At 44.3% G+C, this 19491-nt stretch overlaps 1 protein-coding gene across 1 annotated transcript in view; it reads right to left on the bottom strand.

Annotated features, from left to right (window-relative positions):
- LOC147748691 (regulator of G protein signaling 5-like) overlaps positions 1-19491 on the bottom strand; it is an 84275-nt gene that overhangs the window by 31884 nt on the left and 32900 nt on the right. Inside the window, exons 3-4 of the mRNA XM_086963574.1 lie at positions 2271-2381; positions 1428-1489 (exon numbers count right to left, since the gene is read on the bottom strand). Coding sequence (XP_086819700.1) covers positions 1428-1489; positions 2271-2381 — 173 coding nt within the window. The remainder of the gene's footprint in view (positions 1-1427; positions 1490-2270; positions 2382-19491) is intronic.

Here is a 19491-nt window from a genome sequence, read left to right as displayed (position 1 = left end):
GGTGATTGTGGACGTGGTGGTGGTGGTGGACATGGTGGATGTGGTGGATGTTGTGGTGGTGGTGGATGTTGTGGTGGTGGTGGTGGTGGGTGTGGTGGTGGTGGACGTGGTGGTGGTGGATGTGGTGGTGGTGGGTGTAGTGGTGGTGGATGTGGTGGATGTGGTGGTGTTGAAGGTAGTGGTGGAGGTGGTGATTGTGGACGTGGTGGTGGTGTACGTGGTGGTGGTGGACGTGGTGGTGGATGTGGTGGTGGATGTGGTGGTAGTGGTGGTGGACGTGGTGGTGGTGGTGGTGTGTGGTGGACATGGTGGTGGTGGAGGTGGGTGTGGTGGTAATCCTGCAGGAGTCTGCCAGCAGACTGTGCAAAATTCAGCAGTGCCTCTCAGCGTTTGTTGCAATGCACAGACTACACACAGAATTTGGCATCACGGTATAGTACACAATAAAACATTTCTTAGCACATAATTAAATAAGAAGCTCAAAAGAGCGCTTTCGGCATCTCTGGCAATTGTGAATGAACAGCACCATAAACCTCTAGGAAACAAGACCAGAACGGGTAGGAATGCGTACAGTGTAGTTTCTGTAAGACTTTCCGAAAGTGACCCTAATCGGGACATAACTAAACCTTTCATGTCTATTTTACAACATCTAGATAGCAAAAGACTAAGATCCAATGATGAAAGCGGAGGTGACACCAAAGTAGCAGGAAGCAACAATATAATATATGGGCGCATTACCTCGGCTGTTTAATCGAGTGTGATCTTGGGCCTGACAGCCTTCAGCGAGCAAAGCCAGAAATGGTGGGGGTGGGGGAGCGGATTCCTTTGAAGTCTGATGCCGGCTGCAAGCAAACCAGCTTGAGTGAGGAGAGAGGCAAATGGTGTTCGATGTGCACGCACCCGCACACATGCACTGTAGGTAAGCCGCCTTTGGGTGCATTTTTGAGAGCACTTACTTAAGTCTCGCTGAGAACGCATGCGTGTTCGCTCAGCGAGACCTAACAAACTGTGGAGTAATCCAAACGTCCACAGTAAAATAAAGTATTTGTTCTTTGGATGCTCAATCTAAAACTGGACCCAAAGCCACAAAACATAGTGCTGCACAAAAGAGGACAGATACTTTGACTTTTAATGATCCTGGTCGTGGAATAGGCCAAACATGGCCAACTGTGTTACGCCCAGCTAACTCACTTTCAGCAAAACATCTTACACATCTTTATTTAATTCCACTTGACATTTCAATCAACCAGGAGGTAGCCTGAGGATGTAGATCTTAGGGCTGCACCAAATAAGTTCATTCATTCACTCACTATAAAAGTACTTGTGCTTTTTGTGAAAGGTGAAGCATACGGAGGACCAAGTGAGAGCCTGGAAGTCCAGACTGGAAAATGGGAATCTGACATGAGAGAAAGAAGAGAACCACTTACAGCTGGAGGAGAGCAGAGTTTCAAGAGACCGGCTCCAGCTCATAACCTCCTCCAATGAGGGCCTGCGTATGAAAAAGAAGAAAGATATCCGTCAATAGCATTTCATGAATATATAGCACAGGATCTTCCTCTGAGTTCATTTCCACCTACTAACCTCCCCTGTAGTATAAACACTTCCCAGCCACTTGCCTTAGTGGGTGAAAGAGGCACCAATTGAGTTCAGGGGGTAAAAGAGGTACTGGCTCTCCATGCCAGAAAGTGCTGTGACTCACCCTTGGTAGTGGGTCAGCCATTGAAGGAAGTCCATGGATGGGATCAAAGTGACGGGATTGGGCAAACTAGCAAGACAGTTCATATGCCGCAAGGCTTGTGATTACAAGGTGTTTTATTGTACAGAAAGTGCACAATGGGGTAAGAATGTATGAGACCAGCTACATTTTAAAATTAATTTGAGACCGATCATGGAAGATGCAACCACATAACAGTCATGAATACGTTTTTTAGGGTTAATTACTGTAAAGAAAGCACTACAATCATTCCTTGGAAAGTGAGGCGATTGTAAAATTTGTATTCAGGCAGCTAAAAGCAGATCTCTGTTTGTTGGATTGGCTTTACACCTCATCCAGCCCAGAAACCCAAGACGCCTTGTATTTCTATAGACGGATACTGCACTTGATGTATGATGCGTGAGGGTGTGTTGTTAGCACACTGATGCCACAGACATGGGCGATCGCGTGATAATGTTGTCATGATCCCCAGTTCATCTCCATCACCCCACCCACATAAAATGGCCACTGACTTTAGCCTCCACCGGAACCGGTAATCTCTGTATTGCACTCTCACCTTGTGGCCTTGTTGAGTCTCTCTGTTTCCTCCACAGCAGATTCATTCTGCTCAGACACAGTATCCTGTCTTTGAAGCAAGAAACTCAGCCGTGAATTCATCTGTCTGGCTCTAAGAGAGAACATAAACAGAGTGAAAGGCGCATTGTGAAAGTAGTTTTAAATAGGAGAATTCAGTGACAACCCTTTTGAAGAAAGTACATTTGTGAAACCTCCTTTGAAGAAACATACATTGGGAAATAAATTTAAGGAATCACAGATTTAAACCGACATTATAGAGAAAAATTGGAAAACAAGCTTGAAATGTAAAAATGTGCCACCACTTTGAAAAAAAGTTACTCTTTAAACCCCTTTAAAGAAGGAGATCTTGGAAACCCCTTTGAAGGAGAATAAATTGTGAAAACTCTGCATGAAGCTGAATTAGTAAATCCCTTTCAAGGAGGAAAACGTGAATCTCGTTAATATAGAGGAAACCCATTTGAAATTGGGAAACCCAATTAAGAGAGCCTGCAAAACCTCTAAAACAAGGGGTAATTGGGAATGTAAAACATATACATTGAGGGAAAATTCGGAAGAGATAAATTGTGAGTCTCTATTAAAGAAAATAAATATTGGCACCCCTTTTATGGAGCTAATTCATATAACTCTTTTAACAAAGAAGAACTGCAAATCCAGTTTGATATGAGTGCATTGTTAAACGTATTTGAAGACGTGATGTTGGATTTATAGAAAGGCATGATGAAATAAAGTTTAAAACAAATAGACTGGAAGTGGTTTGTGGTTTTTTTGCTGACTGTGTTGCTCATAGATTCAGGAATTTGGTAGTCTGTTTGTCACATGATTTTCTGACGAACGTATAAGGCTCATTTGAGGAAGGCAGAAATGGCATGGTTGAAGGGATCCCAATACAAACCTCAACCATTAGTGGATGAAGTGCAGAAAATGTATGAAGTGCTATATTTAAAGCAGAATATTACAAATTACCGATCAGAACTAGAAAAGTACTAATATATGTAAAGAACTCCCTGGGTTGTTGAAAGAGCTCAATGACCCGTTTACTAAAGATACCATTACTGAATAACAGAAGACCTGGTGGGAAACGGTACATAATCAGTGTTGGCCGGGATTGCCAAGCAGTTTGGCACTCTGACACTGCCAGATGAGCCCGCCTGAAAGGACCTGTGTGTGGAACTGTTTTTTGAACCCGTCACGGCCCACAGGACTAAAAAAAAAAAAAAATGTCCTCACACTGGCCCTTTCATGCTGGCCCATCTTCCAGTGGCAGAGTGCCAGACTGCCCAGCAGGCAATTTCAACATGGTACAAAATGACTTTAATTCCAAAGTCTAATAATCCATATGGGGAATAATCCAACTTTAGTTAAAATGTAACTTCTCAGAGGAGATGTTGGTTCCTAAATAAACTACTAACCCCACACCGTGCCTCGGGACTGCTCCCTCCCAATGTTTATCAAGGATTCTCACAAATGCACAGTTCTCTTTATTTGGGCCTTACCAACTGCTAATTTACGTCTTGTTACAGTACCGAAAGAAACATGAGCCACCTCTCTTTAAAAAAAAAAACACGTCCCTCGACAGTTCAGGTACAAAAAAAATATTGATCTAACCTGTAAATTCCCCTTTAAATTTGCTTAAAGTACTACCAAAGCATTTCCACTATTACACATTAACATGCATTTTGATTGCACTGCCATCTTGTATTTCGGTCTTGTACGGTAAGGGACACCGCCGTTGGTGGCAGCCAAGCGCTTTATAAATGATATGGTATGGTACATTGCACACTTAGCCTGGCTTCTTGAGTAAGCGTAGTTTCATTTTGAAGTTGGCATAGACAAGGAAGAAACTGCAGATGTAGTAAAGTCAGCTTGCCACCGTAACCCGGTGTATTCCTGTCACAAGGTCTTCTTGTATTATTCCCACGAGAAGAGCTAGGCACCGGCCCATTTGCGGCATTCTTAAGTTTCATATCAAACTACTTGTCCTACCCTCTGCTTGCTGCATTAAAGATAGTGTAGAAAATAAGGTCAGAAATTAGGTGAATGTAGCATTGTAGCTCCAGTGCCTCCGACGGCGATGCACTGGTTCATTAAAATTGCAAATTCACAATTAGAGCATTTTTCCTGCTTGCTATATTTTTCTATTAAACTTTTATTAGGCTTCAGCGGGCTTCTCAGAGGGTTTCTTTGATCTTAACTGTTAAAACTATAAGCGAAAGCTACACTTTGTCAGTGGCACAACTATGTACAAGCTAATAATATCTTGGGCAATAATAAATCTGGCTTTAATCCCCTGAGAGACACTGGACAACCTTGCTGGAGATCCAAAGTGCTAGCTTGTATGTTCAATCAATCAAACAACTAATATGGATATATAAAATGTGGCTAATTACCTGATAGGGTATCGAGGCGCTTGCAAGTCCCAGAGGCTTATTCGAACAGCCAGATCTTGAGGGCCATTTGGAATTTTGAAAGTGAGGTGATGGTCCGGGGGTGCGTGGGGAGGCTGGTTTGGGTCTTTGTTGTGAATTGGGAGAAGGAGAGTCCTCCACTTCAGCTTTGGTAGAGGCGTGAGTATGGGCAAGTGAAGGGTAGGTGGAGCGTAGTTTTCTCGACGGTTGGAGGAAGTTGAAGTGGTGGTTAATGTAGGCAGGTCCTTGGTTGTGTAGAGCCTTGTGTGTGTGGGTTCGCAGCTTGATTTGGTATCTCTTCTGTACTGGGAGCTAGTGGAGTTTCCCGAGGTGGGGTGTGATGTGGGTTCATCGGAAAAGGCCGATGATGAGTCTAACTGCAGTATTTTATATGGTCTGAAGCCTCTGTAGAGGTGTGCAGCGATTCCTACATAGAGGGCATTGCCGTAGTCCAGTCACTGGTGAAGATGGCTTGTGTCACTGTGTCTCGTGTATAGGGGTAGCCACTTAAAGATCTTATGTAGCATGCGCAGGGTGAGGAAGGAGGTGTAGGAGACAGCGCTGATCTCTGATTTCATGGTGAGTTTGTTGTCAAGTATGATTCCAAGGTGTCTGGCGTAGTTGGAAGGAGTGGGTGCAGGTCCTAGGTCTGATAGCCACCAGGAGTCGTTCGATGTGTTGCTGCTGTTGCCAAAGATCAGTATTTCCATCTTGTATGTGTTCAGCTGTAGGGAGTTGTTCTTCATCCAGTTGGCGACATTTGTCAGGCATCTGTGGAAGTTGGTTCTGGTGGTGGTGGGGTCATCGGTGATTGAGAGTATGAGTTGGGTGTAGTCTGAATAGGAAATTATGTTGAGACCGTTGGAACTGACAATGTTGGCCAGAGGGGTTCTATATGTGTTGAAGAGCATGGGGCTGAGGTATGAGCCCTGGGGGACACCGCAGGTCATCACCTTGGGTTCAGAGGTGAAAGATAGGAGGTGGATCCTCTGGGTTTTTAAGGTGACGAAGGAGGTCATCCATCTGAGCGCCTCCCCTTGGATGCCGATGTGGTGGAGTCTTTCGATTAGTGTGCTGTGGGATACAGAGTTGACGGTTGCCGAGAGGTTGAGGAGGGTCATAACTGCTGTTTGTCCACAGTCGAGGAGGGTTCCCATGTCATTGATGCTGAGATTGCTGTGAAAGCTGGATTGGAGGCGTCAAGTAGCTGGTTCTGCTCTATGTGTGTCATGAGTTGGTTATTGATTATCTTTTCCAGTACCTTCACTGGGAATGGGAGCAGGGAGATTGGCTGGTAGTTTTTGAGTTCACTGGGGTCGACTGAGGCTTTTTGGAGTAGTGGGCTGACTCTGGCGTATTTCCATTTTTTGGGAAATTGTGTGGTTCATGTTGGTTACCTTAGTGGTGCATCTATCGAGAAAGTCTGTAGACGTGGGTTGGGTTTCTGTATATGGTTGCGATCTTGTAATGGAAGAAGTGGGTGAGTTTCTTGCACAGCTCCTATGATGGTGTGATGTTGTTTTCGCTGGCATCCGGGTTGGAGAATTCCTTAACAATGTTGAAAAATTTCTTGGTGCTGTTGGCACTGGTTTCGATGTGTGCAGCAGGAGCTGTCTTCTTTGTTGGTCTCAGCAGGCGGTGGTAGAGGTTGAGGAAGGTCTTGACTAGACCTAGATGCGCACAGTAATCACAGTAAACATCTTGTCCTGGCACGAAAATGGCATGGGCAGTAAAATTAAAAGAGGAGTCATTATGCAATACCTTAAACGGCCCTCCCCAGATGTCATGGTACAGGAGACACACCTAAGGAAATCATTGTAAGGCACTTGACAAGTATGGTTACAAGGTGTACCCACGGGCAGATTATACCTTCAATTCCAGGGGAGTGGGTTTCCTAGTGAAGTAGTCTGCACCATTCAACCCCCAACAATCATGTGCCGATATCATATGTAAGGGAGATATGTGACACAGACCAGGCTGAGGGAAGGAATGATGCTCAACTTTTGTTCAAGCTTCCATACTCCCAGAGATTAGTTTCTTGTTGCTTCAGCTCCCCCCGGACATTCCAGTACTAGGTGGCTATCTAAATCTGGTGATTGATGCAGAATTAGGGAAACCAAGAGTGACGCCCGGGAGATTGGGGCCCCAATGCACTTGTAATTCTTGATATATGGCGAACACAACTACATTAGTGAAACAATATACGTTTTACTCAGGTGCCCATAATATTTTTTTTTGGAGACTATATTATGATGCAGCATTTGAAAATTGGCCGATTTGCCGAGGCCAGACATCTGGCGAAAGGAATCTTGGACCCCCCTCCTGTTTGGGTTGAAGTATGGGGGATGGCTAAAGATGTCAAGGATTGCATTTTGGACCCCTAGTTTGTTAAAAGCAGGGCTATATGGAAGGCTCATTACTGGCACTGATAGAAAATGATGGAACTGTAATCTCAGAGATCAAACTATTAGAGGCCTACAAAACGTTGATAAAGGGGCAGGCAATATCATTAATTACAAGAGAAAAAAGAAGACATAGATGGATAGGTTGAAAGAGGAGAATGCTTAATTTGAGCTGTTGGTTTCCGGTGCTAGGCACTGGCACTTAATTGTCAACATCGGCGCTTGTAACAGTCTGTCAGAAGGTGGCGCTATCTGGCTAATTTAGAGATGACCATAACAGGTAATTATTTATTCAATATATATTAAAAATGACTATTATGCGCTGCCTAAACCATTCTTATAGCTTTGGAGGCCTGAAATAGTCCGAATTATCACACATGTTGATGTGTTATAGTTAGTAGTTGTGTTGTTACGATCATTAGCAGCATGGCAGGGGCAATGTGTGCTTCAAGCTGCACTGACCTCCTGACGAGAACCCTAGGACTTGTTTTTTTACAAATTAAGAACTAGAAGAGGGAATCTTTAGTACAGAGCAGCTTCTTGTCATTTCACTGTATTTGTTTACAGCTATCTAGTTTAGGTTGCCCAGGCACATCTCTGGGCGAGGGCCTCACTGCCATCATTACCTTTGACACAGGGCAGATTATATTGTTATTCTAGATGTCTCCCTGGGGAAACGTCCTTTCGGATGAAGCTGGAATTACGCTGTGCCAACACAGCGCCAGCAATAGAACAAATGTGGAATTAGCCCGCATTTGTTCAGCATGCAAGTCGTAACAATGACTTGCTTTTAGGGGGGCATATTAGTGGAATGGTGTTGGATTTAAAGTCCAACACCTTCCCTACTGTTGCGCAGACTGGAGTTGGATTAGTAAATTGAACTATTTAAACATATAGCACCCCACCAAGGCAAGTCGTTAAAACAACTTGCATGCTGAGCAAATGTGTCCTAAAGATGCGTTCGTACTAAGACGTCGTTTGGAACACATGCGTCCTAAACGCATGCGGAAAACCTTCATATATTCCTATCCCTAAGGTATAAAGTTCAGTATATACAGATGCTTGCTCTGTTCACATTGCACTATTTTCGAAATGACTGTCAGTAATGTGCCTATTGCTTAGTTAAAAGTACAAAATACAAATCAAGTTTATTTAAAAGGAAAATATAGAACAGCTCCTTGGCTCACAGGAAGACGATGGATCAACCCACAGGCTATGCTTGAATATTGAGATCATGCCGAAAAGGGCACTGGCACCACTTTTCTATTCTATTCTATTCTATTCTATTCTATTCTATTCTATTCTATTCTGTTCTAAAGGTTATAGGATGTGGGAAATAGATCAGGGAAACTATTGGATTGGCTGCGGCACAGAGATCACAGTAGAAATTGAGTCTTGCAGGTGAAAAACACAGAAGAGCGATTTTTAAAATGATGTCCTTGCCACGCTTGCTGTACAGACTGCAAAACTACCAATATTCTATCCGGCCATCATGGTTTCGTCAAATAAATGCACTCCTGAATAGCTTCCTGTGGGGCGGCGGGGCGGTCCGGGTGGCTCTGGCGACCTCTGTCCAATCTACCTACTGTGGGGGCATCGCGGCGGCGGACGTGCGGTCGTACTACTGGGCGCCCCAGCTACTGGTAATTAATGATTGGTGGTATAACCCGCAAAGTGATCCAGCCTACGCTGTGGAGCGACTCTTCCTGGAGGTATATTCGCTGCTGGATCTCCTGTACAGCAATTCTACCCTGGAAGCCCTACCCCGGCCTGTCGCATGGTTATTCAGATATGGAGAAGCGTCTCCAGGTACATGAATTGGTGGGGTATGCTGACGTGTGAGACTCCCCTCTGGCGGGGCACGTGCCTCTGACCGGTCTCGGCCTTGCCCAGATTCCGTCGTTGGGACACTATAGGGATCTCGCCGCTGGGTGATGTGAAGCAGGACCCACACTTAAATCCTTCCAAAGGCTGCAGGAGGAGTTTGATCTACACAAGTCCCAATTCCATAAATACCTTCAGCTCCGCCACGCTCTGTCTCCCCTGATTAAGAACCTTACCACATTACCAGAATTTTACCCACTGGAGGGTAGACTGCTGATGGGGGATCTGGGAAGACATAAAATCCGCCAACTCTACTAGACACTGACCACACATTCCAAGACAAACCTACACCGAACAAGGGCAGCGTGGGAGGCAGCTTTACCGATCCTCTCAGACGATGACTGGACCGCGGCCCTGGCCATCCCCAGGGGTTCAGCAGTGTCCTCTAGATACTGATTGATCCAGTTTAAATATCTTCACCGGGTGTACTACACCCGCCTCGATCTCTGGAAGATAGGGGCTATTCCATCCCCCACCTGCCTCAGATGCAAGTCGGAAGACGGATCCTTTTTACACACGGTCTGGGGCTGTACTGCACTACACCATTTTTGGTCTGGAGTACTGTTTATTTTATAGCATTTGTAGGGCGTTCTGTTCTGCCTGGGGCGAGTGCTAGACTGGGCTCTCCCAGCAGATCCTTGACTAACTCTTCTCCACAGTACAGACGATATTGGGGGGAACATACCCAAAAGACATTTACTATTTTTAGAACGTACATTGGCCACGCGTGACATTGCTCAACAGTGGAAGTCCTCCTCCCCCCCAGGGACGGCGGCTTGGAAATCTGCATTAGATAAATGTATGTCAGCCGAAGTGGCGGTGTTTCAGGCTCGGGGTTGCCTGCAGAAGCATGGGAAGATCTGGACCACTTGGGCCAACTACCAGGGCATTGACATTTCCATCTTTCCAACATCAGCAAATTCAGACCCTATCAACAGACTCACCATTTAATGACTCTCCAATCCAATTCGCGGATTAGCCAGCACGGTGATATGTCTGTATGTTTATACGCCTGTATAATGTTCCACGTGAGAAGTGCGGTGCAAGGCAGGGGGGTGGAGGGATGTGGGGGGTGTTGGTTCGAATGTTGTATTGATCCTCAAATGCCACCCTCATCAGCAGCTTTTGTACCTATAATCTGTGATCTGTATGAACATTGCTTGTGGGGGGTCTACCTGGTTGGTTGTAAAATTTCAATAACATTTGTTGTAAAAATAAAAAAAAACACAGAAGGGACGTAGACCAGGACCAACATTGAAATTGCCAAATAATTAGTGTTCTGCTACTCAAGAACTTACACATTCACTGTTGCAAAGTCCTCAGAGGATATACAGGATTACTTTAAGGACTGTTAACTCCCTTGGTTGACGATGGAAGACAAGCAAGCTTTGGAGGCTGAGATTGGAGCTGATGAGATTGCTGTCACAATCAGGGATCTATAATCGGGGAAAGCAGTGGCACCCAATGTGTTACCCATCAAATGATATAAAAGCATGGCTGCCAAGCTATCCCCACTCATGCTCAAAATGTTTTTGGAGGCCTGGGACCAGGACAGACTTCAGTTAGACCAGAGATTAGCCAACATAATAGTAATAATACCGAAGGAGGGCAATCCACTAGACAAGTGTGCCTCTAATAGACCTACATAATTTTTAAATGTTGAAGCCAAAATACTCGTCAAAGTGTTGTCGACTAGGCTGAAGTGAATAATTTCAGCTCTGGTCCATCTTGATATATCTGGCTGTATGCCAAATAGGGGAATCAAGCTTAATCTCTGACAATTATCCGGATTCTTGGGATATGCCGGGAAAATACAGGAGCAAATACTAGTGCTGTAATTGGATGTCACAATGGTATTTGACACTCTTGAGTGCATCTACATGTTTGTGGTCCTGGATAGACTGGGTTTTGGCCCACAATACAGGCAATGGATAGAGCTCTGATACCAACAACTGATGGCTAGGGTAAAGGTAGGGCAGGGACTAGACAGGTCTACCCACTGTTGCCCATGATTTTCATGTTAGCATTTGAGCTCCTTAGCTCCTGGATCCAACAGAATTCACTCTATTATAGGATTGAGATGGAATGACGTCTCTATGCTGATGATGTGTTGCGTTACATGACAGAGCCTGAACTGTCATTTTTTGGGGTTATGCAGGCATTTAGAAACTTTGGGACATATTGTGGCCATCTAATAAATTGGGGTAAATGTAATATACACACTTTAACCGGGGGAATCCCAATGTTGCCAGAAGACTGCGAAATGCCCTTTGCAAGGGTGGGGTTCAAATACCAGGTCATTTATGTGATAACAAATAAGTGAGTATTCCTTGATCAGAACATGCCCTGCTAAACAAACTTAGGAGTGATGTTAGGCAGTGGAGAATTGGCCCTGTCACTAGTAGGCAGGGTGGCCCTGTTTAAGATGGTGCCCCAGCCTAGGTTTCTTCATGCGCTCCAAAATACCCTCTTCGGCATCCTAGTAGCATTCTTTCAAAAAGTGGAGACTGTAGTTATACTGTTTTTATAGAATTGGCGGCCTCCCGGCATTGCACTACCCAAATTGACGGGGATGGCTTTATCAGATATCAAGATATTATTACTGGGTCACACAGCTGGCAATCATCAATGACTGGGTTTTTGCAACTCAATAAGAACCAGCGGTCAGGGCAGATAGATATGTAATGGGCAACAGGGACTGCCCAGCAGCACTATACAAAAACCGGCTACACAAAGATCTACACAACCCCACCCAGAGGACAATGATGCATTGGCGGAGGTGGAAAGTTAGAAGAATCCTCCAAATAGGACCTAATTGATATTACAAAATTGGCAGACTTATGCATGGAAGGAGACATGATCCTCTGAGACTTTCAGGAAAGAATATTAATTGGTGGAGTCTGAAAAATACAAAAACCTACAGGTCAAAGATGCCCTGTTATATTAAACAAGCATTGGCATAGCCAAAATGTCTCGCCTTTGGGACCTTATAAGTGTTTAGCCATGCAGCACATTATACATTCCATTACAAGTTTGCATTGCCAAATGAAATGTATGTTTTAGTCATTTATATACATTATGCAAAGTTCCCCCGTTGCTTGTGCTCTCTCTCTATATATATATATATATTTATATATAAATATATATAAATATATATATAGTATAATATAATAAAATATAACAGTAAATGGCATATTCGCCCTGCCTCTTAAAACAAAAACTCAGCAGCACTTGACATACGTGTAAGAGTAGAAACAAAGTACATACATCAATGAGAAAGGGTTGTCTACAGGCACAGCAAACCACAAACCTCTTTTATTCTTTTTGTCTCTTACCCCTTAGGATAGCGTTATTCTCATGTCTCAGCTGGCTAATTAGGATAAAGATCCGGACTAATTTATAAAGCTAAATAGTTGATTGTTAATATCAGTGGTCGAGATATGAGCAAATACAGGTCAGTAATTATTCATTTAGAAATGCTCTATTGCTACATAATATTGTTATTTACAGGGATGGTATCCCTTGACCTTCCTGACCCTTAACCCCTTTTTGGGACTATACATGCACCCATAAAGATGCAATGAGGAAAACAGGGGGCAACAGGTATCTACTATTAAGCAATCTGGTTGGTAATCAGTGGAGAGAGACCTTTGTCCGTGTCCATCAAAACTCTGCACATTGGGAGGGATTCACAAAGTCATGTGAGAGTATACAAAAGACTACTCCTGGAGTACTACATGTCATTCTGGTTAATACTTTTGTGTACCGGCTCTCTTGTTTTAGTATAAAAAGAAATCAGTGCCTGCCTCTAAGTGCTGCCTTAAACTAGAAATATCCGTAGATACTGATTTTGCGAAACCGGGAGTGGGATGTCCAAGCTACGTTTCCACACATTTTGATCATGCAACCTATGTGCACAAAAGGTTTTGTAAATTGGCCCTGTTTCTGTAAGGTATTATTGTTCGCTCTAGTGCTATTTTCTTAGACTATGTTGCGAAGACGTACCATTTGTTTGCTTTGGGCACCTTCTTCCTGTCGATAACTTTTTGTTATAGTCTGGAAACTTCTTCCGGAGAACGAAGAGCTATGCCAATAGCGTGAGTGGTTAATTGAGACTGGAGTACCAGATGCTCTTATTAGACACATGCTGACAATCTTGTGATGCGTTGTCTTGAAAAGCATGACTTATGCTGCTACAACTGGGGTACAACATATGCGGCTGCTTTGACAGGCGCCAGATGTTATCGCAGAAGGATCTCTCTAAAGCTTAAGGTGAGGCGGTCGTGTGCTCAAAGGCGAGTGCATCAAAGGGGACATGTATATGCAAATACGGCATTGAGAGACGCTCAGCACCCTAACAACTGCATCACAAGGGCAATTAAAAATGTTCTTAAAACAGTCAATCGCGAGAATCTGAATGCTGCCTGGGTATCCACAATCTACACGTAGCATTTTTCAGGTCTGGATGGATTTCAGTTTCTCGCTTAGTCCTTCAACAGACTGTTAATTGGATAACACACGAATACGGGAAGCCGGTTGCATATGGGCCCTTTCTGTTAAAATGTGTTGGCTGGTTAAAGAAACAATGGTACCGAAGATGAACATGAGCAGGAGAAACAAGAGCAGAAAGACAAGCGCGGTCCCGTGGCCGCGAAAGTTAAAGCAACCTGTAGCATTTACCTTCGGGAGCGAGCAGCGGCAGGTGCGATAATTGCTAATAGATGTCGCCGATGCTCGCTCCCGAAAGGGAAACGACATACAAGCACGAGTACTAATAGGAAACAGTGCAAAACATGCACAAGTTTCAACAAAAGCCCGGAGTATTTCCAAGAGGTCACTGCAAAGCAGCCCTTGCGCGCTGCGTAGGCAAGACCTAAAAAGGGACTGAACTAGCGAATTCCTATCCTTTGGAAGCAAGGATACTGACTGATCCCCTGGTCCTAGGAACTCCCCTTACAGCTTGCAGAGACTAAAGGGTTGACTGGGAGACAGATGTGGGGGAATTTGAGCAGGAGATGTGGGAGGAAGCATTGATGAAGCCCCACAAAATAGCTATATGCTGTGGTTTTAGACGCATACAACTCAGCTCTTACTATTCTTGAGTAACCCTGCACCTAAAGGAAAATAATGACTCTAAGAGATGTAAGAGAGAGGATTAAGTGGGCTTCTTCTTCCATATCCTTTGGACACGTTTTTGGAAAAGGATTATGGTCTCAGCTAAGCATGGGCGGAAAATCCGTTCCGCTCGCGGATTTTGCGGATTTTCGGTAAATTCGCAATCCGCGAGATTCACGAATTTCCCGCAAAATCCGCAAATCCGCGAGCAGCGGATTTTATGGCTTGCTCGCACTGTTCGCGTGAGTTCGCGGCTTCCCAGTTCAACTTCGCGCCCCGCGAATAAGCGCTAAATTGCAGAAATACGATCTTAGCAAAACTGAAACTACTTACCAGGTTCAAAAGTTCAAGCTCATCATTAGTAGCCATTTCCTGTAGTGCTTCCTGAGGGGCCCCTCCAGAGTTCAGTTGCCTACTTGCAACTATTATGTGACCCTGCTCTGACCCTCAGAATAGTTACACATATGCCACAAAGGTCCTGAATTACAGCTAAGGGAGACAAGCAGGAGCCAGGCTGGAAGTTCAAATCCAGTGACACATTAATCAGCCCCTAATTCATTATTGTCAGTTGGGGCAGGGCAGGTGTTGTAACTAATTTTGCAACAATGAAAGCACTTAGCAAGTGCAAAAGATCACTAATCAGGAAGCACTAAGGAAGCAGGTGCCAGCTAAAAAAATATTCTGTGACACATTAATCAGCCCCAAATTAATTCAGGTCACTTGAGGCAGGGAAGGTGTGCTTTGCTTTGCCACAATAATGTACACTGGACAACCAGAGGGTGCTGTGATGAAACAGAGGGTGGCATGGGTGGGCCAGAGGGTGGCATGAGTAGTCAGAGAGTGGCAGTGGTGACAGAGAGTGGCAGTGATGAAGAAGAGTGTCCCAAACAGGCTGGACACGTAGAAACAACAAGTTCGCAAAACTTGCGACCCGACAGGTAAGTTCGCGTTTGCGAAATTGTACAAAACCCTCGCGAACTGGCAGAAACCCGCGCGAACACAAAAAAAAAATCCGCAAATTCGCGAGAATTCGCGGATTTTGCGGATTGCGAGTTCGCAAATCCGCAAAATTCGCGAACGCGAGATTCGCAAAATTCGCCCATGCTTAGTCTCAGCTAAACTGTTTCTGTTGTATGTATGGGGAGAGGGTGAGGTCTCTAAGTATTATAAGTTGTGGATACCATTGGGCCTAATTGTAGCAGAGTGCAATATTTCCAATGATGGGAAGCAAGGAGCTGCCAGGTCTGAAGGGTTTGAAGAAAGATAGGGACTCGTACACGCTGGATGAAAAAGTGGTATATGAGAGTAGGGGATGCCGTTGGAAGTTGGAGAAAATATGTGATGCCTCTCCCGAGGCCGACAAGAGCATAGAACATAAGTGGGGGGAACATGTCAGGACTCCTCCTTACGCCATGGAAGCTAGTGTGAATTGTATTGATGCTGGTAACGTAATGTTGTTTTGTCTGTATACAAAAACAAATAAAAATATTTATTAAAAAATGAAAAGCTGCAGGTTGTAAAGAAAGCTGCAGCCAGAGCAGTGCCTAATCTAGTGCTGTGGAAACATGCCTACCTTGCGTTGAGGACATGAATGCCGATGACCACCTGTGAAAAATTGAAAACCCTTATGTTTGCACACAGAGCAATACATCAGCATGCCCCCAAATACCTGACTAAGAAATGTGTCCTTTAAACCCTAGATGGGGTCTTATGTCAGACAATAAAACATGTAGTGTACAACAAAATGTGAATTGAAGATTTAGTGAAGTCAGCTTTCTGTCATTCTTCACTGTACCTTCTTGCCAAGGTCTCCTCACATTCTTCCCAAGAGAAGAGTTAGGTATCTGCTCTTCCAAGTCTATCTTGAGTTTTGGTTTAACTATGTATTCTTTTTCTCCTTGCTGAATTGAAGAAAGTGTAAAAAAGTGTACTGAATTTAGCATATATGCTCCAACAATTCAGGTGGTGAAGCATGGGTCCATTGACGTTCCAAATCACACTTGAAATATTTTTGCTGCTTAATACCGTTTCTCTAATAAACATGTTTTGGACTTCTATGGGATTTCCCAAGTATCTAATTCATTGACAAGGCCATCAAGAGGGCATTTCCATGATGGCTTGCTCAACTTCCAATACACGTCTGTCCACAGTAAGAGATATTGTTGAATATTGTTGAATTTCTATTAATCTAGAACTAAATCAAAACCTTTCTCTTTTAGGGTACAGGGCTCTCATAGCCCTTTCAGTGCTTTATTGCCATTCGTTTAGTCTTCATCTCAATATAAACACTTTGGGGCAGATTTACAAGCCCCTTGCGCCACTTTTGCACCGCCGTTGCGTCACTTTTTGAGAGCGTAAACAATGTGCCACAATGCGGCCCATTTACAACATGACGCGTCATAAGGAATGATGTAAGGCTTTTTAAATGGTACTCGACTCACCTATCTGTTGTGGCACATTGCTGGAGTTGTGCTATTTTCATGAACAACTTCAGCAATGCGTCACTTTTAGGTCAACAGATGAGTCCGAATTTCTGATGCATCTGTCAATCGTGGTGCCATGGTGCGCCGTGAACAGGGCGCATCCATGATGGCGCAAGGGTTTCGTATGGAGGTGCAGGGAAACTGACACATCTGTACAGATACCTCAGTTTCATGTAAATCTGCCCTTGGTGATTTGGCATATCTGTGACAGAGGTGTGTGCCACAGCAGTGTTAAACGCACTAGGTGCAAACTCACTAAGCAAGAAAAATACAACTGCATGCGACCCTACTCGCCACTCCAAGATGCAGTACAGTACAGGGTATAGAAGAAACGAGTAGGGATGGATTGCAAGGCCCCTTAACAATCCACAACCAGCAAGGTGACCTGGGACAGTAGAAGCAAATATAACAGAACCCACAACCGCTTCCATCCGATTCTGCTCATTGAATATACTCGGTCTCGCAAGCATACTCGAAGAACAGGACCTCCTTACTTTCTTTCAAACCTTGTCAGTGGTTGCCCTTCAGGAGACTTGGGCCCAAGAACCATTTACCATTCGTGGGTTCCCACACAGCGCTATCCCGGCGACCAAGAAAGCAAAATTCGGACGCATCAGAGGGGGCCTTACAATATACTTGTCCACGGCTTTAGAAGTCAGAAGCAAAGGGCATACCTCCAAATATTGCATATTACAGTGGCCTGGGGGCACATAGCCAGCACCACAACAGTAAACCTTTACGCACCACCCATCTGCAATTCAGGGAAGCTAAATATATTTATAGAGGACACCAAACCTGACTATCTATTTCTAACAGAAACATGGATGCAGAAGGACTCTACACCCGATGTGGTCAGCACACTGCCCTCCAGGTATAACATCCTGCGCGAAGACCGTGAGGGAAAGAAAGGAGGGGGCATTGCCATCATCTTTAAAGATTCCTTTAAATGCCGAGTTGAACCTAACCCTGTCCCTGACTGTAAACGTTTATTTTTTTCTATCCTACTTACTGCCACATTCACCTTCTCTGTTATTCTCATTTATCGACCGCCGGGGGTGGGTGGACAATTCCTCAATTCGCTACCGGAAGTGGAGGACTCTTTGGCAAGTTCATCTACTAATCTTACGCTCCTATGGAATTTTAACTTACACCTCGAGGACCCAAGCAAAGGAGATGCCTTGGAACTCACCCAAGACCTTGCTGCAATTCAATTAATACAAAAAGTTATAGGGCCCACACATATCAAAGGTCATAACTTAGATCCAGTCTTTACTAACATCATGGAGCTGGTAGTAGAGACACCTATTCCCCTGCCATAGTCTGACCATTAATTGATCCCATTCTCCTTGAAATCACCCATTCAACGTGATTTCAAGGAGTACAGCTCCTTGGTCTAAACTTTCTACTGAGGCTTGGTCAACAGCACTTAAAAACTCTAAACCCACACTTGACTCCAGTAATATTGTATCATCCAAGACTTTTACACACTTGGTAGAATCTTCTTTGGACACAGTCATCCCTGTCAAAAACATCCATCGCAGGATGAGAGAAAAATCTCTCCTCGTACTCACCTAAACTTAGATTGCTTAAACAGACTTGCAAACAGTTAGAGAGGAAATGGAGAAAGGACTTTAGTGAGATCAGTAAAGTGATATACAGAGAGTCCATAAAATGCTCCCAGGCTGAAATTAAAGGGTCGCAGGGACTCTACTTAGAAGAAAAAAGTAATTCAGCAGCTAATGCCCCTAAAGAAATTTTCCGTGTTGCTAAGTCACTTATGGAGCTTCCTCCCGGATACTTCTACAGGCATAACTATCGATCGATGTAATGAATTGCCAGGATACTTCCAGGGAAAAATTCAGACCATATACAACACATTACCAGATTCCCCAGGGCCTAGCGATCTTCTCACCCCAATGAACAATGACATCAATTGGACTTTTGTAACATAATTAGGCATGTGGATTACACCTAGCACACTCTGGAGGAATTTCCACTCTTGGATATGGATACTATATCTGACATCTTTGCGCAAATAAAGTCAGGCTCTCCTATAGACCCCGCCCCCCCCATATTTTGTGTAAGGTGAAAGATGTGGTATTACCAGTCATAACTGATGTGATAAATCTCTCCATCACCAAAGGACTTGTTCCACCAGCCTGGAAACACGCCGTGGTAAAAGCTTTGTTGAAAAAGCCAAGTCTAAATCCATAAGCTTTGAGCAACTATCAGCCCATATCCCTGTTACCCATGCTAGTAAGATCTTGGAAAAGCACATTAACTCGATACTGTCATCTTTCCTAGAAACCCATGTGCTCCTACACCACTCCCAGATGGGTTTCCGCCCCCAACACGGAGCAGAATCCGCTCTGATTGTAGTGGTTGAAGAAGTAAAAAAGATATTCGATCAGGGAGGAGCAGCGGCCATAATCCTCCTTGACCTAGGTGCCGCTTTCGACACGGTTAATTTTAACATCCTTATTGAAAGGCTTAGAAGGGCCGGGGTGTCAGGAAGAGCTATCGCTTGGATCCAATCCTTCCTCAATGGCAGAACATTCCAGGTCTTTGCGGGGGAATCCACCTCTAGGTCTTTACCTCTGAGCTATGGAGTTCCTCAGGAATCTTCTTTGAGTCCCACGCTTTTTAACGTGTATATGAGGCCACTAGCTGAGGTCATCCAGCCATATGGGGTCAAAGTTGTCACTTATGCTGGTATTTCCAAATCACCTCTTAATGTTCCATCTGACCTGGAACCCTGCCCGGAGAAGGTAGCCACCTGGATGCAACATTTGTGTCTCAGACTTAATGGAGACAAAACTGAAATCATGTATCTAAGTACAACATCCAACAAGGAGCTCAAACTGTCATAGCCAACCTGTCTCGGCCCCCCAAGTCCCAAAGTCTAAAATAAA

The sequence above is a fragment of the Lissotriton vulgaris genome, chromosome 1_1 (assembly GCF_964263255.1).
Source record: "Lissotriton vulgaris chromosome 1_1, aLisVul1.2, whole genome shotgun sequence".
Taxonomy (NCBI): Eukaryota; Metazoa; Chordata; class Amphibia; order Caudata; family Salamandridae; genus Lissotriton; species Lissotriton vulgaris.
This window is presented reverse-complemented; position numbering and strand designations above follow the sequence as displayed.